The sequence below is a fragment of the Leucoraja erinacea genome, chromosome 28, assembly GCF_028641065.1.
Source record: "Leucoraja erinacea ecotype New England chromosome 28, Leri_hhj_1, whole genome shotgun sequence".
Classification (NCBI taxonomy): domain Eukaryota; kingdom Metazoa; phylum Chordata; class Chondrichthyes; order Rajiformes; family Rajidae; genus Leucoraja; species Leucoraja erinaceus.
Window position 1 is genome coordinate 9,288,091 of NC_073404.1, and position 24,483 is coordinate 9,312,573.

A 24,483-nucleotide genomic window follows, 5' to 3' on the forward strand; every position below is an offset into this window, starting at 1 on the left:
TTGCACCTTAACTGGAGGGGAACCGACATTCTGGCAGGCAGGTTTGCTAGGGCTACACGTGTGGGTTTAAACTAAATAATGGGGGGAGGGATTGACAAATTGGGAGTATAGAGATGGAGAAGGGGAAGTGAGTACTGGAAAAGGTACAAAAGACTCCCGAATTAATGGGGAAAAAAGTTTGAGAAGAGAAAAGAGATTAAGGTCAGGACCAATTGTGAGCGGTGTGAGAGGAGAGGTGAATACCAAAGTCAAAGTGTTGTAGATTAGAGGGCAAAATTATGGCACATGGTATTGGGGGGTAGAGTGCTGACATGGATAGAGAAGTGGTTGGCAGACAGGAAACAAAGAGTACAATATACATCAATGATTTAGATGAAGGGATTCAAAGTAACATTTGCAAATTGGCAGATGACACAAAGCTGAGTGGCAATGTGAACTGTGAGAAGGATGCTATGAGAATGCAGGGTGACTTGGACAGGTTGGGTGAGTAGGCAGATGCACGGCAGATGCAGTTTAATGTGGACAAATGTGAGGTTATCCACTTTGGTAACAAAAACGGGAAGGCAGATTATTATCTAAATTATGTCAAGTTGGGAAAAGGGAAAGTACAACGGGATCTAGGGGGTCCTTGTTCATCAGTCAATGAAAGTAAGCATGCAGGTGCAGCAGGCAGTGAAGAAAGCAAATGGCATGTTGGCCTTCATAACAAGAGGAGTTGAGTATAAGAGCAAAGAGGTCCTTCTGCAGATGTATAGGGGCCTAGTGAGACCACACATGGAGTATTGTGTGCAGTTTTGATCCTGTCATTTGAGAAGGACATTCTTGATATTGAGGGAGTGCAGCGTAGGTTTACAAGGTTAATTCCCGGGATGGTGGAACAGTCATATGCTGAGAGAATGGAGCGGCTGGGCTTGTACACTCTGGAGTTTAGAAGGATGAGAGGAGATATTATTGAAACACATAAGATTTTTAAGGGTTTGGACACGCTGGAGGCAGGAAACATGTTCCCAATGTTGGGGGAGTCCAGAACCAGGGACCACAGTTTAAGAATAAGGGGTAGGCCATTTAGAACGGAGATGAGGAAACACCTTTTCACACAGAGAGTTGTGACTCGGTGGAATTCTCTGCCTCAGAGGGAGGTGGAGGCCGGTTCTCTGGATACTTTCAAGGGAAAGCTAGATAGGGCTCTTAAAGATAGCGGAGTCAGGGGATATGGGGAGAAGGCAGGAACGGGGTACTGATTGTGGATGATCAACCATGGCAGTGCTGGTTCGAAGGGCCGAATGGCCTACTCCTGCACCTATTGTCTATTGTCTATTATTCCCTCCCCCTTCCAAGTTCCCCCACTAGTCTTACTGTCTCCGACTACATTCTATCTCTGTCCCGCCCAATCCCCTGACATCAGTCTGAAGAAGGGTCATGACCCGAAACGTCACCGATTCCTTCTCTCCAGAGATGCTGCCTGTCCCGCTGAGTTACTCCAGCTTTTGGTGTCTAACTTTGAAACATTGTCACTATTGCAGTGTAAGAAACAGAGCAGCAAGTTAAGTATAGCAATGTCTCACTGGCGATAATATGATTAAGATGGACTAATCTGTTTATTGATGTAAGCTGATGAATGACTATTGTTCAAGATGTCAGAGCTATTTCACCTGCGCTTCTGTGTTGTGGGTTCTGATATGGTTACTGCAGGATGTATGGAGGCCTGGATTAATATCACAACCAAATTGTAATGGATCTGATACGTATGGTACTCCATCATAAATAAATTGGGAGTTTGAGCCCAGATTATATGTTCAAGTCTTTGATTGTGATTTAAAACCACGGCCTTTTTATTTCTGAGACCAGGGTGCCATATTCTCAGCTGACACACAGACACAATCCTGAGGGGATATATCAATGTTTGTCTCACAACAATTATCACAGGTTATTTGGTCATTATTTCATTTTTAAAGGTGCTGGAAGTATATCGAATGGATGCCATGTTATTTATTTTACAATAGTTTAGTTGAGTGATAGTTTAGAGATACAGCGCGGAAACAGGCCTTCGGTCCACCGAGTCCGTGCCCGTGCAATAACACTATGCCACACGCTCTAGGGAAAATTTACAATTTTACCAATCCAATTAACCTACAAACCTGTACGTCTTTGGAGTGTGGGAGGAAACCGGAGCACCCAGAGAAAACCCAAAAAGGTCACGGGGAGAACGTACAAGCTCAACAGACATAACCAGTAGTCAGGATCGAACCCAGGTCCCTGGCGCTGTAAGGTAGCAACTCTACCCCAGCGCCACTGTGCCGCCCAATAGTAAAACACCTTGAGTTTTGGGGAAAATATAGGTTATGAAAGAGTTCTGTATTAATTCAAGTTCCTTCTTTTATGTGTTTACACGAAATGCTGAAATTGCCAATGCTGCACTGGTGTCAACCTCAACAAATGCCTCAAATCCATCATGGGTTGAACCCTGGGCTGATCCATTCAATGCCGAAGACAGTATTAACCAAGCTAAGCAGACAGGTTCTTTAGGCAGTAGCAGGTCGAGTGTGACAGGACTTCAGTTTGGATTACTCCGGATGGTAACTAAATCACACAGGAACAAGGCAAACATGACTCTGTGTCATCACAGTGTGGCACTTGCAGTTTTTTTTGGTCAATTGTTTTGTGTTACCTGAAGAGAGAACTCATGTTTCCTGTTAATTAACAGCGGAATTTCAATCAATATGCTGTCAGCCTATTCACTGAAGGCTCCCAACCCTCCCCTCCCTGATACTTCACAACGCTTGAACACGTCTATTACCCAGTGTCAGCTAGTTTCACATTCCAGAGACATCAGAGTGACTGACGGCCAACAGTGCTGAGTTAGAAGAACATTAGCCAAATGTTTGTGGTGTTTATTGATCTCTGTAAATCTCATTCCTGCCCTCTATGTAATCGAGTGCCACTTGGTTCTCAGGCAGTCCGCCCCAAGTTGGTGCAAAACACAAAGTGCTGGAGTAACTCAGCGAGTCAGGCAGCATCTGTGGAGGGAATTAATGGCCAGGCAATGTTTTGGGTCGGGACCCTTCTTCAGACTAACTGAGCCCCAACCTGGTATCTGGAGAAGCTGCCAATGTCAGACATTGAGGTACGGGGCAATCTGTCTTGATCCAGTGCCCAGTGCAGGCTGTCCGTTACGATCCAGTGCATAGCACTGGGTCACAGCTGGGCCACATGACCCAGTGCTTGGCTGCCTGTTGCAATCCAGTGCCCAGTGTTGGACCATTCGCTGAAACCCTGTGTCAGTGCAGGTTGTCTATCAAAATCCAGTGCAAGGCTATGTCACAATCCAGTATTGTGCTTTCTATCATGATCCAGTGTGCAGTGCTGGTCTTTCTATCATAATCCAGTGCCCAGAGCCATGCTTTCTGTTGTGATCCAGTGCGTAGTCTTGGTCTTTCTATCATGATCCAGTGTCCAGTGCCGACCTTTCTCTCATGCTGCAATTGTTTAGTTTAGTTTAGAGATACAGCGCGGGAACAGGCCCTTCGGCCCACCGTGTCCATGCCAACCAGCGATCCCCGGACAGCCAACACTATCCTACATACATTAGTGACAATTTACATTTTTACCAAGAAATTAACCTACAAACCTGTACGTCTTTGGAGTGTGGGAGGAAACCGGAGCTCCCAGTGACAACCCATGTTCACGGGGAAAGCGTACAAACACCATACAGACAGCACCTGTAGTCAGGATCGAACCTGGATCTCTGGCGCTGGGAGGCAGCAATTCTACCGCAGCACCACCGTGCCACCCATCTGTCATGATCCAGTGCCCAGTGCCTGTCATAACCTAGTCCAGACTAACGTCATACCCTGCCCTGACATCTATCATAATCCAGTGGCCAGGCTGTTGGCTGTTCCTGGTGCTTTAAGGAAGGCATCTTATAGAAACATAACATTCTCAAAGGATTAGACAGGCTAGATGCAGGAAAAATGATCCCGATGTTGGGGCAGTCCAGAACCAGGGATCACAGTTTAAGAATAAAGGGTAGGCCATTTAGGACTGAGATGAGGAAAACCTTCTTCACCCATAGAGTTGTGAATCTGTGGAATTCTCTGCCGCCAAGATATTGTGGCCCCCCGGTCCCCTCCATATTTTTGATAGCGATTTCCGTCACGGGATATTGGGATTGGTGTATTATTGTGGACCATGTTGTCCGAGAGACAGTGATATACTTTGATTTGCTACTACCAGTGGGAAATACGCTGTTATTGAGTCTAGTGGTACATGCTTTCAAGCTTTTTGTACCTTCTGCCCGGCGAGAGAGGGGAGAAGATTGATCATGTTGGCTGCTCTCCCGAAGCAGTGTGAAGTATGAAGGGAGTTGATGGGATGGGGAGGCTGGTTTGCATGTTGGACTGAGCTGTGTTCACAACTGCAATTTCTCACAGTTTTGGGAGAACAGTTGCCATACCAAGCTGTGATTCATTCTGATAGGATGTTTTCTGTAGGGCATCTCTAGAAGCTATGAGTTGTTAGAGACATGTCAAATATCCTTTGTCTTCTGAGGAACTAGAGGTGTTGTTGGTGTGCATCCTATATGGAGTCGTTGTACTTCCTGTCTGTGACCATGTGGGTTTCCTATGGGTGCTCCAGTTTCTTCCTATGCCATTGGGCTGGTACAGTAATTGGAGGCTGTGCACTTTAAAGTTGAATGGTAGAATGTGTGGAATTGATGTTAAAGTAGAGAGAACAAGTTAAAAGAAACATTAGTTGGTGAATGAGATTGCTCTGTGAGCTGGCATGGGTTTGATGGGCTGAATGTCCTCCTGTGTCTTAAGTGAATATGGACTAAGACGGGGTGGAGATGCCTGATTCTCTTATGGCAGGAAGAGGTTACAAATGTCTCTGTACGATGTGATGCATTTCAGCGATGCTTCCACAGCATTCATTCTATGAACACATTACTGATATTAATATCCCCAATGGAATGGTTCCCACAATAAGCCAGAGGCCTTGAGTCTGTGCTAAAGTATCTGCTCCTGATGCTTGAGGTGTGGAGGGCTGGAGGGGTCGTTCTGGAAGTCCCGGATCCTGATCGCAATCATTTTCCCCTTGCTGAAGTGTGTGTGGGATTGTTTGCGATGCCTTCACAGTGGATCAACACCTACCACCCGTGGAACAGCCACCTGGGTGAGGGGGGGGCACTTGTTGAACCGTGGCCCCTCCCAGGCCTTAAGGGAAAGGAGGGGAGGGAATATGCAGTATTACAGGCAAAGAATTGTCTCATAAATGGTCGGACGCTGTTTGTGCTGCCCGAGGGGAGAACACGTGACTTAGGCTGTAACTCAGTCACAAACAACCTGCTGCCAACAGCACCCGTAAATACCGTCAGCTAACCCACCCACAGCCAGAACACACAACTCTGGACGATAAAGGCCAAAAGAAGCCCACAGCCCTGGGGGAAGTACTCGGGATATTTCGTGCTTGCTCCATGTCCAGCAGTCTGCAGCCAGTGAGTATAAAATATTCAGGAACTGCCTTCTCACAAGGTTGTAGCGCTAAAAATGATTTACTGCCTGATTACAGTCGGCACCATTAAATTAGCCTCTGAAATATTCTGCGTCTGCAGGGAGATGGTTAATTCGTGGCCATTTCAGCAGCCCAGCTCCCTGTTTCATGATCACCTTCTGCCCCCATCTGGGATATAAAGGGGGGGCAGGTAGAAAACTTTGTAACCTCTGCCGCTGGGCAGCACAGTGGTGCAGCGGTAGAGTTGCTGCCTCACGGTGCCAAAGACCCAGATTTGATCCTGACTGCGCCTGCTGCCTTTGCGGAGTTTGTGCGTTCTCCCTGTGACTATGTGGCTTTTAGACAATAGACAATAAGCGCAGAAATAGTACTTCCCCTTTTGCCCACTTGACCCCATTGAGATAATAACCTGTCTTCCTGTGTTTGCTACCAAAGTGGATAACCTCACATTTGTCCACATTAAACTACATCTGCCATGCATCTGCCCACTCACCCAACCTGTCCAAGTCACCCTGCATTCTCATAGCACCCTCCTCACAGTTCACACTGTCACCCATCTTTGTCTCATCTGCAAATTTGCTAATGTTACTTTGAAAGCCTTCATCTAAATCATTGTTGTATATTGTAAATAGCTGTGGTCCCAGTGCCGAGCCCTGTGGTACCCCACTAGTCACTGCCTGCCATTCTGAAAGGGACCCATTAATCCCTACTCTTTGTTTCCTGTCTGCTAACCAATTTCCTATCCATGTCAGCACGCTACCCCCCAATACCATGTGCCCTAATTTTGCCCTCTAATCTCCTATGTGGGACCTTTCTGAAAGTCCAGGTGCACTACATCCACTGGCTCTCCCTTGTCAATTTTCCTAGTTACATCCTAAAAAAATTCCAGAAGATTAGTCAAGCATATTTTCCCCTTTGGAAAGGGATTCCCCCTTTCCCCTTCCTCTTTGGAATGAACTGATCCTGCACCTTCTGTATTATTGCCAGGAATACCTGCCGTTGTTGTTCCACTGTCATCCCTGCTAGGATATCTTTCCAGTCAATTTGGCCAGCTCCTCCCACATAACTCCATAGTCCCCTTTGCTCAACTGTAACACCGACACCTCTGATTTATCCTTCTCCCTCTCCAATTGTAGATTAAACTTGACCATATTGTGGTCACTACCTCCTAATGGCTCCTTAACCTCAAGTTCCTTTTTCAAATCCAGTTCATTACACAACACTAAATCCAGAATTGCCTTCTCCCTGGTAGGCTCCAATACAAGCTGCTCTAAGAATCCATCACGGAGGCACTCCACAAACTCCCTTTCTTGGGGTCCAGCATCAACACATGCAGATCCCCTATCGCCATGTTCCTGTCCTCCGGGTTTTCTCCAGGTACACCGGATTCCTCCTACACAACCCATACATGCAAGTTTGTAGGTTAATTGGCATCTGTAAATTGCCCCTAGTGTGTCAGATGCAAAAGTGGGATGTGTACTAGTGTACGGGTGATCGATGGTTGGCGCGGACTCAGTGGGCTCAGTGACAGCCTGACAACTCAGTCCATTGAGGTCTATTGTAGAACAAGGTTAGTCAAATGAGGCCAACCAAAGTCTGTGTTTCCAGTATCTTACTGCAACTAAGTAAGAAATAATGTTTTCTGCTTTTGCATTCTGTTGTTTTATCATCAAACATTTCATACATTCCAATTACTTGAAAGTGCACAAGGAAAGTGCTCCATTCAGGAGGTAAGGAATGGAGCATTATGCTCATAAGGTCATGTCATAAGTGATAGCAGCAGAATTAGGCCATTCGGCCCATCAAGTCTACTCCACCATTCAATCATGGCTGATCTATCTCTCCCTCCTAACCCCATTCTCCTGCCTTTAACCCCTGACACCCGTACTAATCAATAATCTATCTCTCGGCTTTAAAAATATCCATTGACTTGGTCTCCACAGACTTGGTCTGTGGCAATAATTCCACAGATTCACCACCCTCTGACTAAAAGGAGTTTGCACTGGGTTGAGGTACAGTGAATGGCAATCACATCCTTTCAACCAGCCCCCCCCCCCCCCCCCCCCCCCCCCAGTCCCCCCCATTCCCACACATTCCCAAGACCCCGCCCTCCTCTAGTGTCAGCTTCACCAGATTCCTCGACTTAATTCACCCACCAGTGGTGGCCATGCCTTCAGCTGCCAAGGCCCCAAGCTATGGAATCTTCCCTTCAGCTAATCTGTCTCCTCTCTCAACCAATTCCACCCACCCTGCCTCCAGAAGCAAAAGTTTGCATACCAATCCTATCGCCGCTTCAAGAGTCAATTTCAGTTTATTAAAAACCGAAACATCTTGGGACATTTTGCAACACTGAAACTCCCACACACAAACCCAGATTGTTATTGGAGTTCCTTTCTCAAAGTTATTAAAAACCAATTTGTTCATAACAATGATCTTTTGTTAGATCATAGAACATAGGAACAGGCCCTTTGCCCCACATGTCCATACAGAAGATACACCTGCACGTGATCCATATCCCTCCATTCCCAGCTCATCCATGTCCCTATCTAAATGCCACCATCGTATCTGACTCCACCATCACACCTGGGTGCGCATTCCAGGATAAGATGCCATGTTGGGACAGTGCCAGGCAGCTGTCAATAGCTACAAGTAGGTCCCCAAGGATGGGAAATTGTTAAAGTACAGGTGGCATTCAGAGGTCTTGGCACCAACCACCGTCTGTATAAAAAACCTGCTCTGCACATTTTCTTTAAAGTTTGCTCCTCGCACTATAAAGCTATGCCCTCTAGTCTTTGATACTTCCACCCTGGGGAAATGGTTCTGTCTACCCTATCTACGCCATGAATACTTTTATATTCTTCTATCATGTTGGAATGTTTAATTGTGTCAAAGGTACTATCAGAATGAAAGTAGACAAAAAATACTGGAGAAACTCCGCGGGTGAAGCAGCATCTATGGAGAGAAGGAATCGCTGACGTTTCTGGTCTGTAGAAGGGTCTCGACCCGAAACGTCGTCTACTCCTTTTCTCCACAGATGCAGCCTCGCCCGCTGAGTTTCTCCAGCATTTTTATCTACCTTTGATTTTTCCCGCATCTGCAGTTCTTTCTTAAACATTTGAATGAAAGTTGTTGTATGCTGTTTGAATGTATCACTGTTCTGCTGACATGTTCTTAATCGATGTGGATTTGTGTGCTTCCTCTAGGTGGGTCCAGGTTGCCTGTCCAAGACTTTCCATCGACTGGGGAAAAGCTTTTTCCAAACCTCTGCTCACACCATACGAGGTAGGTGCCAAGCAAATGAATAGGAAGTCATTGGCTATAGGGCTGGAAGAAACAGGAAGAATCGGAGTTTTCCAACGGGAGATGGATCATCACTTTAGGGTAGCACAGTGGCACAGCTGAAGAGCTGCTGTCTCTGCCCCAGAGACTGGAGTTCAATCCTGACCTCCAATGTTATTTGTGTGGAGTTTGCACGTTCTCCCGGTTTCCTCCCACATCCCAAAGACGTGTGGGTTTGTAGGTTAATTGGCCTCTGTAAATTGCCCCCAGTGTGCAGGGAGTGGATGTGAAAGTGGGATAACATAGAACTAGTGTGCACAGGTAACCGATGGTTAATGCAGATTTGGTGGGCGGTAGTGCCTGTTTCATGCTGCGTCTGTCAACAATCAAAACTTGAGTGAAAATAATGGGCATACTTACCAGGAAAGAGCAGGGCCTTTAATGGAGCTGACAGAATTGCCATTTCGGGTCGAGATCCTTCTTCAGACTGAACCTGAAAGGTCTCAACCTGAAACGTCACCCATTCCTTCTCTCCAGGGATACTGCCTGTCCCGCTGACTTACTCCAGCTTTTTGTGCTTATCTTCAGTTTAAACTAGCAACTGCAGTTCCTTCCTACTCACCAGCACAGGTTCAATCAGCTGAATGTCGTCCACAATTCCTAGAGTTTAGTTTAGTTTAGTTTAGAGATCCAGCAAGGAAACAGGCCCTTCGGCCCACCGAGTCCGCGCCGACCAGCGATCCCCGCACATTAGCACTATCCTACACACGCTAGGGACGCTACATTTACACCAAGCCAATTAACCTACAAACCTGTACGTCTTTGGAGTGTGGGAGGAAACCGAAGATCTCGGAGAAAACCCACGAGGTCACGGGGAGAATGTACAAACTCTGTACAGACAGCAGCCCTAGTCGGGATCAAACCCGGGTCTCTGGCGCTGAAGGCTCTGTGAGGCAGCAACACTACCGCTGCGCCACCGTGCTGGTGTGGGAATTCACATTGGGATTTGCAGCTTGTGTCAATGAGATGGCTGTGGATCAGAGCACAGGTGAGGTCACAGATACGGGGAGACCATTTTGTGTTGTGAAGGAATCGGGACCTTAGCCAGATCGCCAATCTGAGACATCGTGTGAGAGTGAAGAATATCAATAGAGTCTTATAGCTTAGTTCTTCTGTGTGCACAAGGCTTTTGAACCACAATGGCAAGAGGCATATAATCAATCAACAGCTGCTGCTAATTCCTGGAAGGATTCATTTCAAGGTGGGAGTCAGATTCAGCTCCATTGCTTTAACCATGCAGCTATTCACAATCCATAACTGCGATTTGGCCTTGTGAACCAAATGTCATAGTTGCAAGTTTGTTGGCGATATAAAATAACAGGGATTATTGAGTTAGGTGGAAGATGTAAAGAGGCCTCAAAGGGATAATGTCAACTAAGTGAGAGGGCAAGTATGTGGCAGATGGAACACTAAATGGGAAATCATAAGGTCATCAACTTTCATGTGTCAAACTTAAAAACAGAGTGTTTTTAAATGGTGAGAGAGCAGGTGGAATTCTTGTTCAAAGTGGCCTGGGCGTGATCATTACACAAGTCACTCAAAGTTAGATACTGATGCAACAAACAGTGAGGAATGCAAGTGGCCTATTTCCCTTTATTTTGAGGGGATTTGAACTGTGGTAAGACTTACTGCTGTTCGTCCTAGATTCCTAAAGAGACGGACAGCACAAAAACAAGCCCATCAGCCCACCGAGTCGCTGTAACCACCCATTTACACTAATCCTATATCAATTATTGTACAGGGCCTTGATGAGATGGAAAATAGAACATTGTGTAGAGCTTAATTTCCTTACCTAAAAGGCCTGTCCCACTTAGGCGACCTAATTGGCGAGTTCTGGCGAGTTTACCCTCGACTCATACTCGCAGCATGGTCGTCACGAGGTCGTAAGAGGTCTTCGTAACTATCCTTCATGCTCGAGAGTGGTCTCCGCGTACTCGAGGCCTCAGCTAGGTCGCGGCGTTTTTTTCAATATGATAAAAAGTGCCCGCGAGTAAAAAAAGGTCACCGGGGAAAAAAAATCGATCCTTTTTTTACTCGTAGGTTTAGTTGTAGTAGGTCGTAGTAGGTCGGCATGTTAGTCGTAGGTAATCGAGGGTAGCTGTAGATGGTCTTCATCATAGTCGAAGGGAGGTCGAAGGAGATCGAAGCAGGTCGTCTTCACTCTCTACTATTCGGTGTCCAATTTTCCCGAAGTTAGTCGTAGCTAGTCTTTAACGTAGTCGAAGGAGGTCTTCAACATGTCATTTTTTTTAACTCTTCTATACTCGCCAATTAGGTCGCGCAAGTGGGACAGGCCCTTAAGGATGGATGTACTTGCCATACAATCAGTGCAGCAAAGATTTTGAGTTAATTTGTACAGACAGTAAACTTCTGGAGATTAAAGGAATTGAGAGAAATGGGGATACTGCCGGGGTAAAACATCACTCATGATGTTGAAGAATGGCAGAACAGGCTCGAAGGGCTGGATGGCCCACCACCTCATAATACAATTTATGTACAACTTCTTTTTTTTTTTGTTACATTGAAAAAGATTAGAATAAGAAAAAGAAGTTAGATAGTAAAGGATAGAAAGATGTGAAATATATAGTGTGTGAAGAAAGAAAACGAGTAAATGAAGAAAGTTGAGAGAGAAAATAGAGAAAAGAAAATAAAATAAAAAAGAAAAGAAGATCATTATTTATAATCTTGACCAACCCTCGTCCAGTCCTGAAACAGTTATTTTTTACAATTGTGTTGCACCATATGATTCCAAAAAAACGACGAATGGAGACCAACTCGTTATGAATTGGTCTGATTTATCCATTAGGAGGAATCGCATTTCCTCAAGATGAGCGGTGTCCAACATACTTACAATCCCCATTTTAAGCGTTGGTATTGATGTACCCTTCCAAAATTTAAGTATTAATTTTTTTGCTATTATTAAACCATAGTTAAGGAATAGATTTTGAGATGTGTTCAATTTATTCCCATCTTCCATTACGCCAAATATAATCATTTCCATATTAGGTTCCATTCTCGTCATGAATAATTTTGTAAATATTTCAAAAATATAATTCCAAAATCTATAAAGTTTTATGCAGGAAACTAAGGAGTGTGTTATAGTTGCCTTCTGGGCTAGACATTTATCACAAGTGGTGGATATATTTGGATAAAATTTGTTCAATCTTGTTTTTGAATAATATAATCTATGTACAATTTTAAATTGAATTAGATTATATCTTACATTAATTGAACATTTGGGAATATATATCAAGTATTTTTCCCATTTAACCTTCGTAATTTTTATCATTAGTTCCCGTTCCCACTCTTCTCTAAGTACCTCTGTCGATGGTAGGTCTATATTTAGAATACTATTATCTAAATATGATATAAAAATTTTGTGAGTCAGCTTCAATATTCATTGCTTCTTCCAATAAGTCAGGAGTTACTTTTTGATATCCTTGTATATATTTTTTCATGAAATCGCAAATCTGAAGATATTTAAAATATTGGTTGTTTTTCAGTTTAAATTTTAATTGTAATTGTTGGAATGATAGTAGGTTTCCCATTTCGTACATATTTCTTATTTTGCTTATTTCTTATGACCACATCCCCATCTCCCGTAAAGGCTGCGTGGTCATTGCCAGCAACCATCTGCCATCACTTCATTCAAGTGACCAAGAGGGTACTGATCATTGACCACATCTTATAAACGCACACTCGTCTTCACTCACTCATCTTCACTCACTCACTCACTCGCTCACTCGTCCACGTATTCAACTCCATTGTCCCTTAGCTCCACCCCTGTGTCTGTGAGGAATGAAGGCACCGTAATCTTCTCTGTGCTATTTCCCTGCTTGGTCTCTTGAGGCTTTTGAGATTTATAGAGGTCACATATAAAAATATTAAAGGGTGACGAGCTTGTATCAACCTTGACATTCCTACCAGGGATGGTACTCCTCCAGCATCAGCCCAGAGTCTCCAAGTATTAAATACATCTATCTAAGACACTATTGCAAGTTTTGCTGCGAGACAAATCAGCAGGAGGCAAGTTTTTCTTTGTTTGAACATTCCCATCTATTACTTGAAAAAAAGATCAGAAGGAAGATCAGCACCTGCTTACATTTTTGGTGTGGGCCGAGTCTTTGTGGGATCTTGCTGTGTGTGATTTGTCTGCTGCATAGCTACATCGCATGAGTAACTGCTGAGGTAAAAGATCACTCATCATTTTGATGAATGGCAGAACTGGCTCTAAGGGCTTTATTGCCCACCCCTGCACCCATTTCCTTCAACCTCATCCTTGCCTTCCTTAAAGCCTCTGTGGTCATAGTGCTCCATGGGCTGTGAAGTTGTTTGAGCCATGGAAGGAACTACAAGCCATGCCGGGGTAACAAACAGGTTCCATCTTTGCAGGCATCCTTATGTTGGTTTTATTCATCAGTCGGAAAGTGCACAAAATCACTCGGTGTGATAACCATACCTCCAGGGTGTCATAACCCAGAGCATTAAAAGCACACAAAGCTGTTAGAACAATTACCAGCAGTAGAGAGAGAGAGAAAACTAGTTCTGTCATTCGTAGGGACAAGCGTATGTACGTACGTTGGGGTTTTGAATTTAATAATACAATGGGAGCTTGTTCATGTGTAGGGGCGTCCATAAGTCAGGCATCAAACCTTGAACGGAGATTAAACTGGAACAGCATCTGTAGGAATAAAGCACTGGAGATCTCAGGATATATCTTGGCCATGGAACCGGGAGTGATCCCCTCGGACCATGCCCACCAACACTCCCAGAACTGTTCTCTTTAAAGCAAGGCTTCACTGCCATGGAAATCAGGCAACGATCGGTGAGAATAGCAAGGCACGGCATTCAGAGGTTCTGCAATGAAGACTCTATGGACACACCCAGCTCCTTTCACCACTCCACCTCTTGGACCTTGAACGAGCGGCTGACTGTGTTTACTTGTACCCGGACCAAATGATGGAAAGAGCAGCGTCTTGAGTTGTAGATTACGATTGGGAAGGGACATTGAGAGCTCCCTGTCAGTCCATGTTGCCCATTGAGTTTGGGCACATTGCTAGCTATGATGGCCACTTTCCCCAGCCAATTGGAACACAAACACACACCGCCATACCTGACCCTTGCCTGTTGATCAAACACCTCTTTATTCTCCCTACGTACTACAAAAAAATGGAAAGTAGTTGAAAAAAATGGAGGCACAAGAGACTAGATGCTGAAATCTTTAGCCAAACATATCAAGTGCTGGAGGAGCTCAGAGGGTCAGGCAGCATCTGTGGAGGGAAAATATATAATTTTTAAACACAAACCTTTTAATTGGCTCTCTGATTTTCTTTTTTGCCAAGTGGTTAATCTTAAACACCTGAAATCTCCGGAGTAGTTCTGGATGGTTGTCAGGCCTGGTCTGAGGAGATCATTCCCAGTTCTTAGGCCAAGATGCAGCCTGAGGCCTCCTTCGTTGCCATGGTGACCAGAGTACTGCCTGCAGGCCTCTTGCGGACAGTGGTGAAAGGGCAAGAGCAGGTGAGAACGTGTTGTGGCATTTTACACAGGGATGCCATGAGGGAATGAAATATGTTTTTTGTTTTTTTTAAATCACCGAGAGACTAACAAATGCCAACAAAAGATCGAGTGCCATACTGCTTCATAATATCAATCGGCAAACAGAGCATCGATTGACAAATAATATGGAGGGATGGAACACCGTTGTAATTTGTAACAAACAATTGATAATTAAGCTTTAACCGCACAAATAGAGGAAATGAAATAAAAAGATTAATTATATCATTATTCAGCAGAAGGCTATCTGTGAAAGAAATTCGGCAGCAATCCAGGCACATTCATTATATCTATTGCCTGCACGGCTTAAAAAATAAAGGTCAAACAGGAAGTCTTGATCCAGTCAGATAAGCATCACAAATCCTTGGTATCATTAGTTCACATCATCTCTCACAACGCTCCCAGTCCACATCTGGTAACTGAGACAGAGAGAGCAGCAGGAACCAAAGATAGTATAGAGATACAGTGAGGATACAGGCCCTTCTGCCCACCAAGTCCGTGCCGGCCAGCGATCCCCGCACACTAACACTATCCTACATACACTCAGGACAATTCACGATTAGACCAAGCCAATTAACCTCCAAACCTCCGTGATCTCCGGTTTCCTCACACGCTCCAAAGACTTACAGGTTTGGAGGTTAATTGGCTTGGTCTAATTGTGAATTGCGAAAACCCACGCAGGTCACAGGGAGAACGTACAAGCTCCATTCAGACAGCACCCGTAGTCATGATCAAACCCGGGTGTCTGGCACTGTAAGGCAACAACTCTATCGCTGTGCCACCGTGCCGCCCGTCTCACCAGGACAAGTTTCACCAGGACAGAGGAGCAGTTCACTGTTTGGTGAAGCCCACTTGAGGAGGTTATATTTGGCACAAGACTGACACAGGCGGGTGCTTTGGATTCTGTGTGACTGCCACGTGCATTGGGCCTGCTGGGAATCATCGTTCTTAGAAGCTCACAAACAGGTGCCCATTTATAGGGTCAGAAGGAGCAGCAAATGGTAGAATTTTGAGTACAAAGAAAGATCCCAACCCAAGCATCGCTTGTCCATTCTCTCCACAGATGCTGAATTACTCCAGCGCTTTCTGCTTTGGCATCTGGTATTGGTTTATTGACTGATTGAAAGATACAACACAGAAGCAGGCCCTTTGGCCCACCATCAGTCACCCATTCACACTAGTTCCATGTCATCCCATTTTTGCATCCACTCCCTACACACCAGGGGAAATTTAACAGGCTGATTAACCTACAGACCCGTACATCTTTGGGATTCTGGAGGAAACCCACGTTTTCATCGGGAGAACATGCAAACTCCACACAGACAGCACCTGAGGTCGGGATCGAACCAAAGTCTCTAGCACAGGTAGCACATCTACCAGCTGTACTATTGTGCTGCCCTGTGTAGTGGGATAAAGTGAAACATTTTGTTTTGTGTACTATCCAGACAGATTACACCATACTTTGGTGCAATCATATCATACACCGAACACCAGGGGCAGGTAGGCTGGGTCTGAGGATCAGATGGACTATCAAGAGGTAGCAAGCGAGTGTGATCTTTGATTTTTTTTTTGACCACGTGACTTCCCTGGTCAAAACACCTCACTGTGTTCTGGACTTCTCGCTCTGTCTTAGGCAGCTGTGGCTCTCAAGAAGGTCGAGTGGCAGCAGCGGTACCCCATGGATTATTACGCCAACCAGTCGCTCGGCCCGTGGACCGTCAACCACGAAACCCACCAAGCCGCCAGGAGGATGAGGAAAACACAGGTGAGTCAAGGTGGTGGCTCATATATTAACCCCTGGAGCTGATGGGTGGGTCTGAGCAGATGGAGTTTCATTCAGATCAGTGTGAGGCCTTGCGAGTGTAAAGTTAATGCGAGATTTTCAGAAGTCAAACCAGCCTCAATGACTCCTTATTGCCACGTATGCACAGCACAGTGAAATTCTTTTGCACAACCCACAAATGCAGTCGCCATATTTTGGCACTGCTTACGGGTAGGACCATCATGGTGAACAGTCGGGCCCTGGGAAGTGTAGTAGAGCAGAGGAATCCAGGAGTGCAACTACATAGAGTCACAGAGAGTCCGGTTTTTAAGACGGAACTGCAAATGCTGGAAAATCGAAGTAACCAAAAATGCTGGAGAAACTCAGCGGGTGCAACAGCATCTATGGAGTGAAGGAAGTAGGCAAAGTTTCGGGCCGAAACCCTTCTTCAGACATAGAAACAGGCCCTTCAGCCCAACTTTCCCTCAACAACCAACATGCCTCAGCTACACTAGTCCCACCTGCCTGCGTTTAGCCCCTATTCCTCTAAACCTGTGCTATCATGTGCCTGTCCAGATTTTTCTTAAACATTGCGTTACTACCTGCCTCAACTACCTCTTCCGGCAGCTTGTTCAATACACCCACCACCCTGTGTGAAAAAGTTACCTCTCAGATTCCTACTAAATCTTTCCCCCCTCACCTGAAACCAATGCCCTCTGGTTCTCTATTCCCCGGTCCGGGCAAGAGATTCTGTGCAGCTACCCGATCTACGCCTCTATGAATAATTGTATTCATTTCTGGATGAGTCCCGAGATTGTGGAACTGGAAGATATTCCGCAGCTGGGAAGGAACAGGGGTTGGGATGCTGCACAGTGAAGCTAGAATTACTGCTGGACTTTCTCCCCAACTTAGCACCGTGTTGGGGAGAAAAGTGGTGGCAACCCGGGTTCGATCCTGAAATCTGGTGTTGTCTGTGTGGAGTTTGCACGTTCTCTCTATCGGTTTCCCCCCCGGGTGCTCCGGTTTCCACCCACATCCCAAAATCATAGGGTTCATTGAACTCTGTAATATAGCCCGTGTGTGTAGGGGGTGGAATAACATGGAACCAGTGTGAACGGGTGATCAGTGGTCGGCACGGACTTGGTTGGGACGAAGGGCCTGACTCCATGCCGTATCTTTCAAGCAATTCAAGCAACCCCTTTACAGACAGCTGCCCAGAATGACATACAGAAATAGGGAGGACATTTGGGAAGAAAAGAATTAGGAAACAAAAGGAACTGTGTGTACTGACATTTACCACAGATCAGGCCATTTAATCATCGTGATGTGAAATAATGCAATGAAACACATGCTCTGAGCTTCAGTAATAGATCTGCAGTCAAGAGGACTTCCATAAATAAGCAATTATCATCCATTAGATTCAGGTACAGGCACAAAGCCCATCAGACTGTTGCCTGATATCCATTACATTGTTCTTTAGATACTGTAATATAACGTTATTCATTGTCCCAGAAAGCAGTTAGAAATTAAATGAACTGAGCAGAAATCATTTTCAAATATTTTACTTAGCTCCAATGATAAGCACAAAGCGATGAGTCGACAGAGCTGTGCTCTGTGATTATATTGGTGGTACTTGGTAACAATTCATTAACAGCCTTGGCCACTGTGGTGATTGGGATTTTGGGCATATTTTTAAATTAGATCAGGGGCTGAGAGAATGGGAGGACCAGAATAATATTTGTATTCCTCTAAAGGCTTCTCGCATGATGTTTCCCATTAGGAACAGGCTATTTAGTCTCAATTCCAGGCTGATCAGGACTGTAGCCTCAATCTCCCAATGGATACACACGCCCAGTGAAATTGTATCAATCTCGGTTATATAAAAATAAACCACTTACAACCGTATGAGGATCAACGTTTCAGCTTTTCTCAAACCCCGCACTAAAAATGATTTCCTGACTACAATGTTAAAATGGCGTAGGTAAGATCACTTTTAAGATAAACTGTTCTTTTCAAGAAGTAAACCTCTGGGAATCAGCTCTCCTTGGTGATACCTCTGGCTTCCTCTTCTCTTGGAGACAGTGCCAGGATTTTGCATCGATACATAAGGGCTTGCCGAACTTCAGGATATTCCATAGTGGAGAAATTCTACATTGACCCAGAACTCAGTCCTTAGACCCATACATGCCCTTGAGGTGGTCTCATATACAGAGACCATGGCAGACACATAGAAACATAGAAATTAGGTGCAGGAGTAGGCCATTCGGCCCTTCGAGCCTGCACCGCCATTCAATGTGATCATGGCTGATCACCCAACTCAGTACCCTGTTCTTGCCTTCTCTCCATACCCCCTGATCCCTTTAGCCACAAGGGCCACATCTAACTCCCTCTTAAATATAGCCAATGGACTGTGGCCTCAGCTACCTTCCATGGCAGAGAATTCCACAGATTTACCACTCTCTGTGTGAAAAATGCTTTTCTCATCTCGGTCCTAAAAGATTTCCCCCTTATCCTTAAACTGTGACCCCTTGTTCTGGACTTCCCCAACATCGGGAACAATCTTCCTGCATCTAGCCTGTCCAACCCCTTAAGAATTTTGTAAGTAAATTGGCTTCCAAAGTCCCTTTCTCGGATACACTGAGCTTGTGAGAATGCAACACAAATGCGAGTCCACACACAGTAAACCCTTGTTTTTACACACCTCTTTATAATGGGTTTTAGTTTATGGTGGACAGATGTGCAGACCTTCACTGCTGGGCTGGGCTGCCGACACAGTCACTGGCCATGCTTGCCGCCACCACCCTCACCCCCACATGCCACATATTACACATATCGGCAATAACTGTGGTCCGTTATAACGAGGGTTTAGTGGACGGCTGTTTCACACAACTCTCCTCCACTGGGATTTCCAGCTCTGCTTCCGTCTAATTATCTAATTCCGTCTCATTCTGTCTGAGAGTGATGACTAGGATTAGTCAATAATTCCATAAGCAATAAATCATGTCTAGTGGTGGCCAGGGGTCACACAGTTTAAGAATAAGGGGTCGGCAATTTAGAACTGAGATGAGGAAAAACTTTTTCACCCAGAGAGTAGTGAATCTGTGGACACAAGGAACTATAGGTGCTGGAATCTTGAGCAAAACACAAAGCAATGGAGAAACTCAGCGGGTCAGGCAGCATCTGCAGAGGAAATGGCAGACCATGTTTCAGGTCTGAAGAAGGATCTCGACCTGAAACTTCACCCATTCCTTCTCTCCAGAAATGCTGCCTGCCCTGCTGAGTTACTCCAGCATTTTGTGTCTACCTTTCAGGTCAGGACCCTTCTGCAGATTGATTATGGTAGGGTAAAAGCTGGGAAAGAGAGGTGATGGTGGGAGAAAGTCTGGCTGGTTGACGGTTGGATTCCGGTACAGGGGGTTGATTGGCAGAGGGGTGGAGTAAGTAACAAAGGCTAGAGGTGCAAAGAAGACATAGCTATCAGATGAGGAGAGGAGAGGAGTGAAATGTTAAGCCAGAGGGAGGGATATAAGTGGAACGAGACAGGGGAGAGGGGAAAGAAGGGGGATATAATGGAAATAAGGGACGGGGATGGGAGATAAGTGTAGGAGGGAAAAGCAGAGGAGAGACTATAGCAGATTGTTAAAACTTCAGGCCCTCCACAGCCGAGTCCTTTCCTGTGGTATTGTAACAATGTGAGTGGTAGACAGGGCCGGATTTATGTATAAGCTAGACAAGCTTAAGCTTAGGGCTTCGACATCTAGGGGGGCCTCGGCCCGCTCCATCAAGGTGTATAAATCCTTTGACATATTCGTATTTTCTGAGCCTTGTCCTTTCAACAGTTAGGAGTGTTCGAGTCGATGCGCGGCTGCAAGTTTAACAATGTTCACTGGGACCTCCCACGCTTTTCCCACTCCACTGCCCCCCAGCAGCCCGCAGCAGTCGCCTTACCTGCAGCCTGGACTCAGCACCGGGCCTGGAGTTTCCACGCTTCAGACTCCAACTCCCCTGAGTTTGACTGCGCTGGGTCCTAGTGCTAGTCACCCCAACCTTGGTAACCTCAGTGGCTGTTCCACTGGGTCTTCCCCATTCCCCTCAAACCATGTGACCCCAGCTCTTCCCCAACCAGCTGTTTAATGACAACATACAGTAGGATCTAAAAGTGTCACACTGTCACTGTCGGGTAGTCATGGTCCTCTAGTCGTGGGGGTGGAGGATTGGGAGGGGGGGGCCTCACAAGTGAAATAGCTTAGGGCCTTTCTTCATCTAAATCCGACCCTGGTGGTAGACACCAGAAAGTTTCTGTGCCTCACTTTGAACAAACCTGATCCTGACTTAGTTCAGCATCAACAGCTACATGTTTTGTTGAGTTTAGTTTAGAGATACAGCATGGAAACAGGCCCTTTGGTCCACCCTTTGGCTCAACAAGCATCAACCTACAATCACCCGTACACTAGTTCTATCCGACACACTAGGGACAATTTACAGAAGCCAACTAACCTAAAATTCACAGAAGCCAATTAACCTGCATATCTTTGCAATGTGAGAAGAAACCGGGACACCTGGAGTAAAACCTACGCGGGGACAGGGAGAACGTACAAACTCCCTATAGATAACACCTGTGGTTAGGATCGAACTCCTAACACTGCGCCACAGTGCCATATATTCCGGAAATGTTCACCAGGTAGCGACTGAGCTTGACAACTCAGTCCATTGAAGTCTCTAGTAGGACTAGCTTAATCAAACGTGGCCAGCCAAAGTCTGCTTTTCCACTCTGTTGTTTTAGCATTAAATATTTCATACATTCCAATTACTTGTCAATACGCATGTCCTCACACTGAACTGAGAACAGCCGTCTTCCCCACCTTCCCCCAATCGGGTACCACAAGTAATGTGAAGGAGGGTCCTGGCCCAAAACATCATCTGTCCGTCTTCTCCACAGATGCTGCCTGACCCACTGAGTTGCTCCAGCACTTTGTGTTTTCTCCACACGTAATGTACCAAGCCGAGACTCAAACTCTGAGATGTAGAAACAAGGAACTGCAGATGCTGGTTTACAAAGTGCTGGAGTAACTCAGCAGGTCAGGCAGCATCTTTGTACAACATGGATAGGTGACGTTTTGGGTCGGGACCGTTCTTCTAGCTCTGAGACTGGGCAGCCATTTCTATAAGCCTGAGGCTAGGTAGGGTTTTATCAAGGTCTGGGCCAGATAGCCATTTAAACTAAGAATCATGTCCTCTGCCGCAATATGACACCTCCATTTTGCCAATCGGCCACTCTTGTTCCATTGGTATGAAGTTAGTACATTTGTGACAGTGACCACTACATTTAGGAGCAGTTTTTAGCTGTGTGCAAAACCCAACTGGCTCGGTTTCCGCGTCTAATTTAATGGAAGAAATCAGTGGACCAGAGCTGACCTGAACTGTAGAGATTGCACTGCACACATCAGAATCCCTTTCAGAGCCCCTCAGGCGATGGAAACCTATCCACATGGACCATGTTGCATATAAAATCATCCCCATGATGTGATCTCTGCTCCAGGCAAGAGCTGGTGCAACTCTTTCTTGCTGTCTCTTCAGTGGTTGCTGTATTCCAGACTCACTATTGTCTAGGAAAAGAGACATCACCAACATCCAGCCTATTCTTGCTCTCATTTAGTTTAGGCATAGTCCAGATGTGAAGAAATTCTACAAGTTTAAGAACCATTTAGACAGGTACCTAGATCGGATAGGGATATGGGCTAAACACAGGCAGGTGGGACTAGTGTTAATGGGGCATGTTGGTTGGCATGGGTAAGTTGGGCAGAAGGGCCTGTTTCCACGCTGTGTGAGTCTGCCCATTGAGGCAATACCTTGTTTAGTTTCTTTGGACATATTCTTATGATGTTTTCGTACACGGACATCGTGGTCAGTTGTTAAACCATCACCTGTAATGTACCAAGAAGGTACATTAGCATGAAACCCTTTCCTCTTGTCTACTGCCTCTGCCCATCCTCCTGCAGTTCCAGCAAGACTGACTTGATCAGAACCAGATCTATTCTGCCATCTTCAGACAGAGGATGGTGGTTTATGGAATGAGCAGCCACAGGAGGTAGTTGGGCCAGATACAAAAACTTTTTTTTTTTTTAATTTGGACATGTCCAGGGATAGGAAAGGTTTAGAGGGATATGGGTCAAACATGGGCAGGGGTAGTATAGTGTAGATGGGGCATTTTGGTCGGTATGGGCAAGTTGGGCTGAAGGGCTTGTTTCCGTGCTGTATGGCTCTAACTATGACACTCAGAGTCTTCTACGTTAGCCAGGTTGACATGTTGAAGCCCATACATTGCCCTGTTTGGCTTGGGCGGATTTGATCTGAAACTCACTGTAAGGATAGTGGAAACAATCAGTTAAGGTTTTCAGAAAATAATTGAATTGGCAATTGGGGTGGGGGAGTACAAGGAATTGTGGATACTCAAATCTTGAGCAAAACACAGAGTGGTGGAGGATCACAATGGGTCTGGCAGGACCTGCGGAAGGAATGGGCAAGCGACATTTCAGGTCAGGACCCTTCTTCAGACTGACCCGAAACATCACCTATCCATTCCCTCCACAGATGCTGCCTGGCCTGCTGAGCTCCTACAGGACTTATTATTTTGTAGGCAATTGAGTGGAGGCAATTATTTTGCAGGCAATTGAAAAGAGGCCCAGGACAGAAAGGTCAGATTGGGAATGGGAGGGGGAGTTAAAGTGCTGAGCAACCGGGAGATCAGGTAGGTTAGGTTAAGGCAGAGTGAGCAGAGGTGCTCAGCGAAACGATTGCCAAGCCTGCACTTGGTCTTGCTGCTGTACAGGAGTTGATACCTGGAACAGTAGATGAGGATAGACAAAATTGGTGGAGAAACTCAGCGGGTGCAGCAGCATCTATGGAGCGAAGGAAATAGGCAACGTTTCTGGCCGAAACCCTTCTTCAGGCAGTAGATGAGGTTGGAGGAGGTGCAAGTGAACCTCTGCCTCACCTGAAAAGACTGTTGGGGTCCTTGGATGGAGTAGAGAGAGGAGGTAAAGGGACAGGTGTTGCATCTCCTGCGGTTGCAGGGGAAGTACCTGGGAAGGAGGTGGCTTGGTTGGGAAAGGATGAGTTGACCAGGGAGTTGCGGAGGGAACGGTCTCTGCGGAAAGCAGAAAGGGGTGGAGATGGGAAGATGTGGCCTGTAGTGGGATCCCGTTGGAGGTGGCAAAAGTGTTGGAGGAAATCGAGGAGACCCTAGTGAGATAATAGAAGAGGGGAACCCCCGTTTCCCCAAAGAATGAGGACATCTCCTATGAACTAGTATGAAAAATCTCATCCTGGGCGCAGATGCGGTGTAGACAGAAGAATTGGGAGTAGGGGATAGGGTCTTAACAGAAAGCAGGGTGGGAAGAAGTGTAGTCTAGATAGCTATGGGAGTCAGTAGGTTCGTAGTAGATGTCGGTCAATAGTCTGTCTTCTGTGATGGAGATGATGAGATCCAGAAAATGTAGGGAGATGTCGGAGATGTCCAAGTGAATTTCAAGTCAAGTCAAGTCAAGAGAGTTAATTGTCATATGTCCCAGAAAGGACAATTAAATTCTTGCTTTGCATCAGCACAACGGAATATAGTAGGCACAAATACAGAACATATCAGTGAGTCCATATACCATTATATAAATATATACACTCATCAATAAATAAGCAGATAAAGTGCAAATAAACAGATAATGGTCTATTAGTGTTCAGAGATTTGTTTCAATTGATGGCTGTGGGGAAGCAGCTATTTCTGAACCTGGACGTTGCAGTCGTCAGGCTCCTGTACCTTCTACCTGATGGTAGCGGGGGAGATGAGTGTGTGGCCAGGATGGTGTGGGTCCTCGATGATGCTGCCAGCCTTTTTGAGGCAGCGACTGTGATAGATCCCCTCGATGGTAGGGAGGTTAGAGCCGATGATGAGTGCAGGATGGAAATTAGTTGTGAAGTTGATGAAGTTAGTGAGTTCTGCATGGGTGCAGGAGGCAGCACCGATGCAGTCATCAATGTAGCGGAGGTAGAGTTTGGGGATAGGGCCAGTGTATGCCTGGAACAGCGATTGTTCGACGTACCCTACAAAGAGGCAGGCATTGCGGGGGCCCATGCGAGCGCCCATATCTACGACGTGGATTTGGAGGAAGTGGCAGGAGACGAAGGTGAAGGTGTTGAGGGGAAGGACCAGCTCTGCTAGTTGGAGGAGAGTATTAGTAGAGGAAAATTGGCTGTTTCTGCGGTCGAGGAAGAAACGGAGGGCTTTAAGACCTTCCTGGTGAGGAACGTTTTAGGGCATTGAG

General features: G+C 45.8%; 1 protein-coding gene across 3 annotated transcripts in view; it reads left to right on the top strand.

Annotated features, from left to right (window-relative positions):
• Nucleotides 1-24,483, top strand: part of dph1 (diphthamide biosynthesis 1) — a 650,424-nt gene that overhangs the window by 573,553 nt on the left and 52,388 nt on the right. For 2 of the 3 annotated variants that reach the window (XM_055657652.1, XM_055657651.1), the window contains exons 10-11: nt 8,715-8,793; nt 16,040-16,171. In XM_055657652.1, coding sequence (XP_055513627.1) covers nt 8,715-8,793; nt 16,040-16,171 — 211 coding nt within the window. The remainder of the gene's footprint in view (nt 1-8,714; nt 8,794-16,039; nt 16,172-24,483) is intronic. The other variant, XM_055657653.1, reaches the window with a different exon arrangement.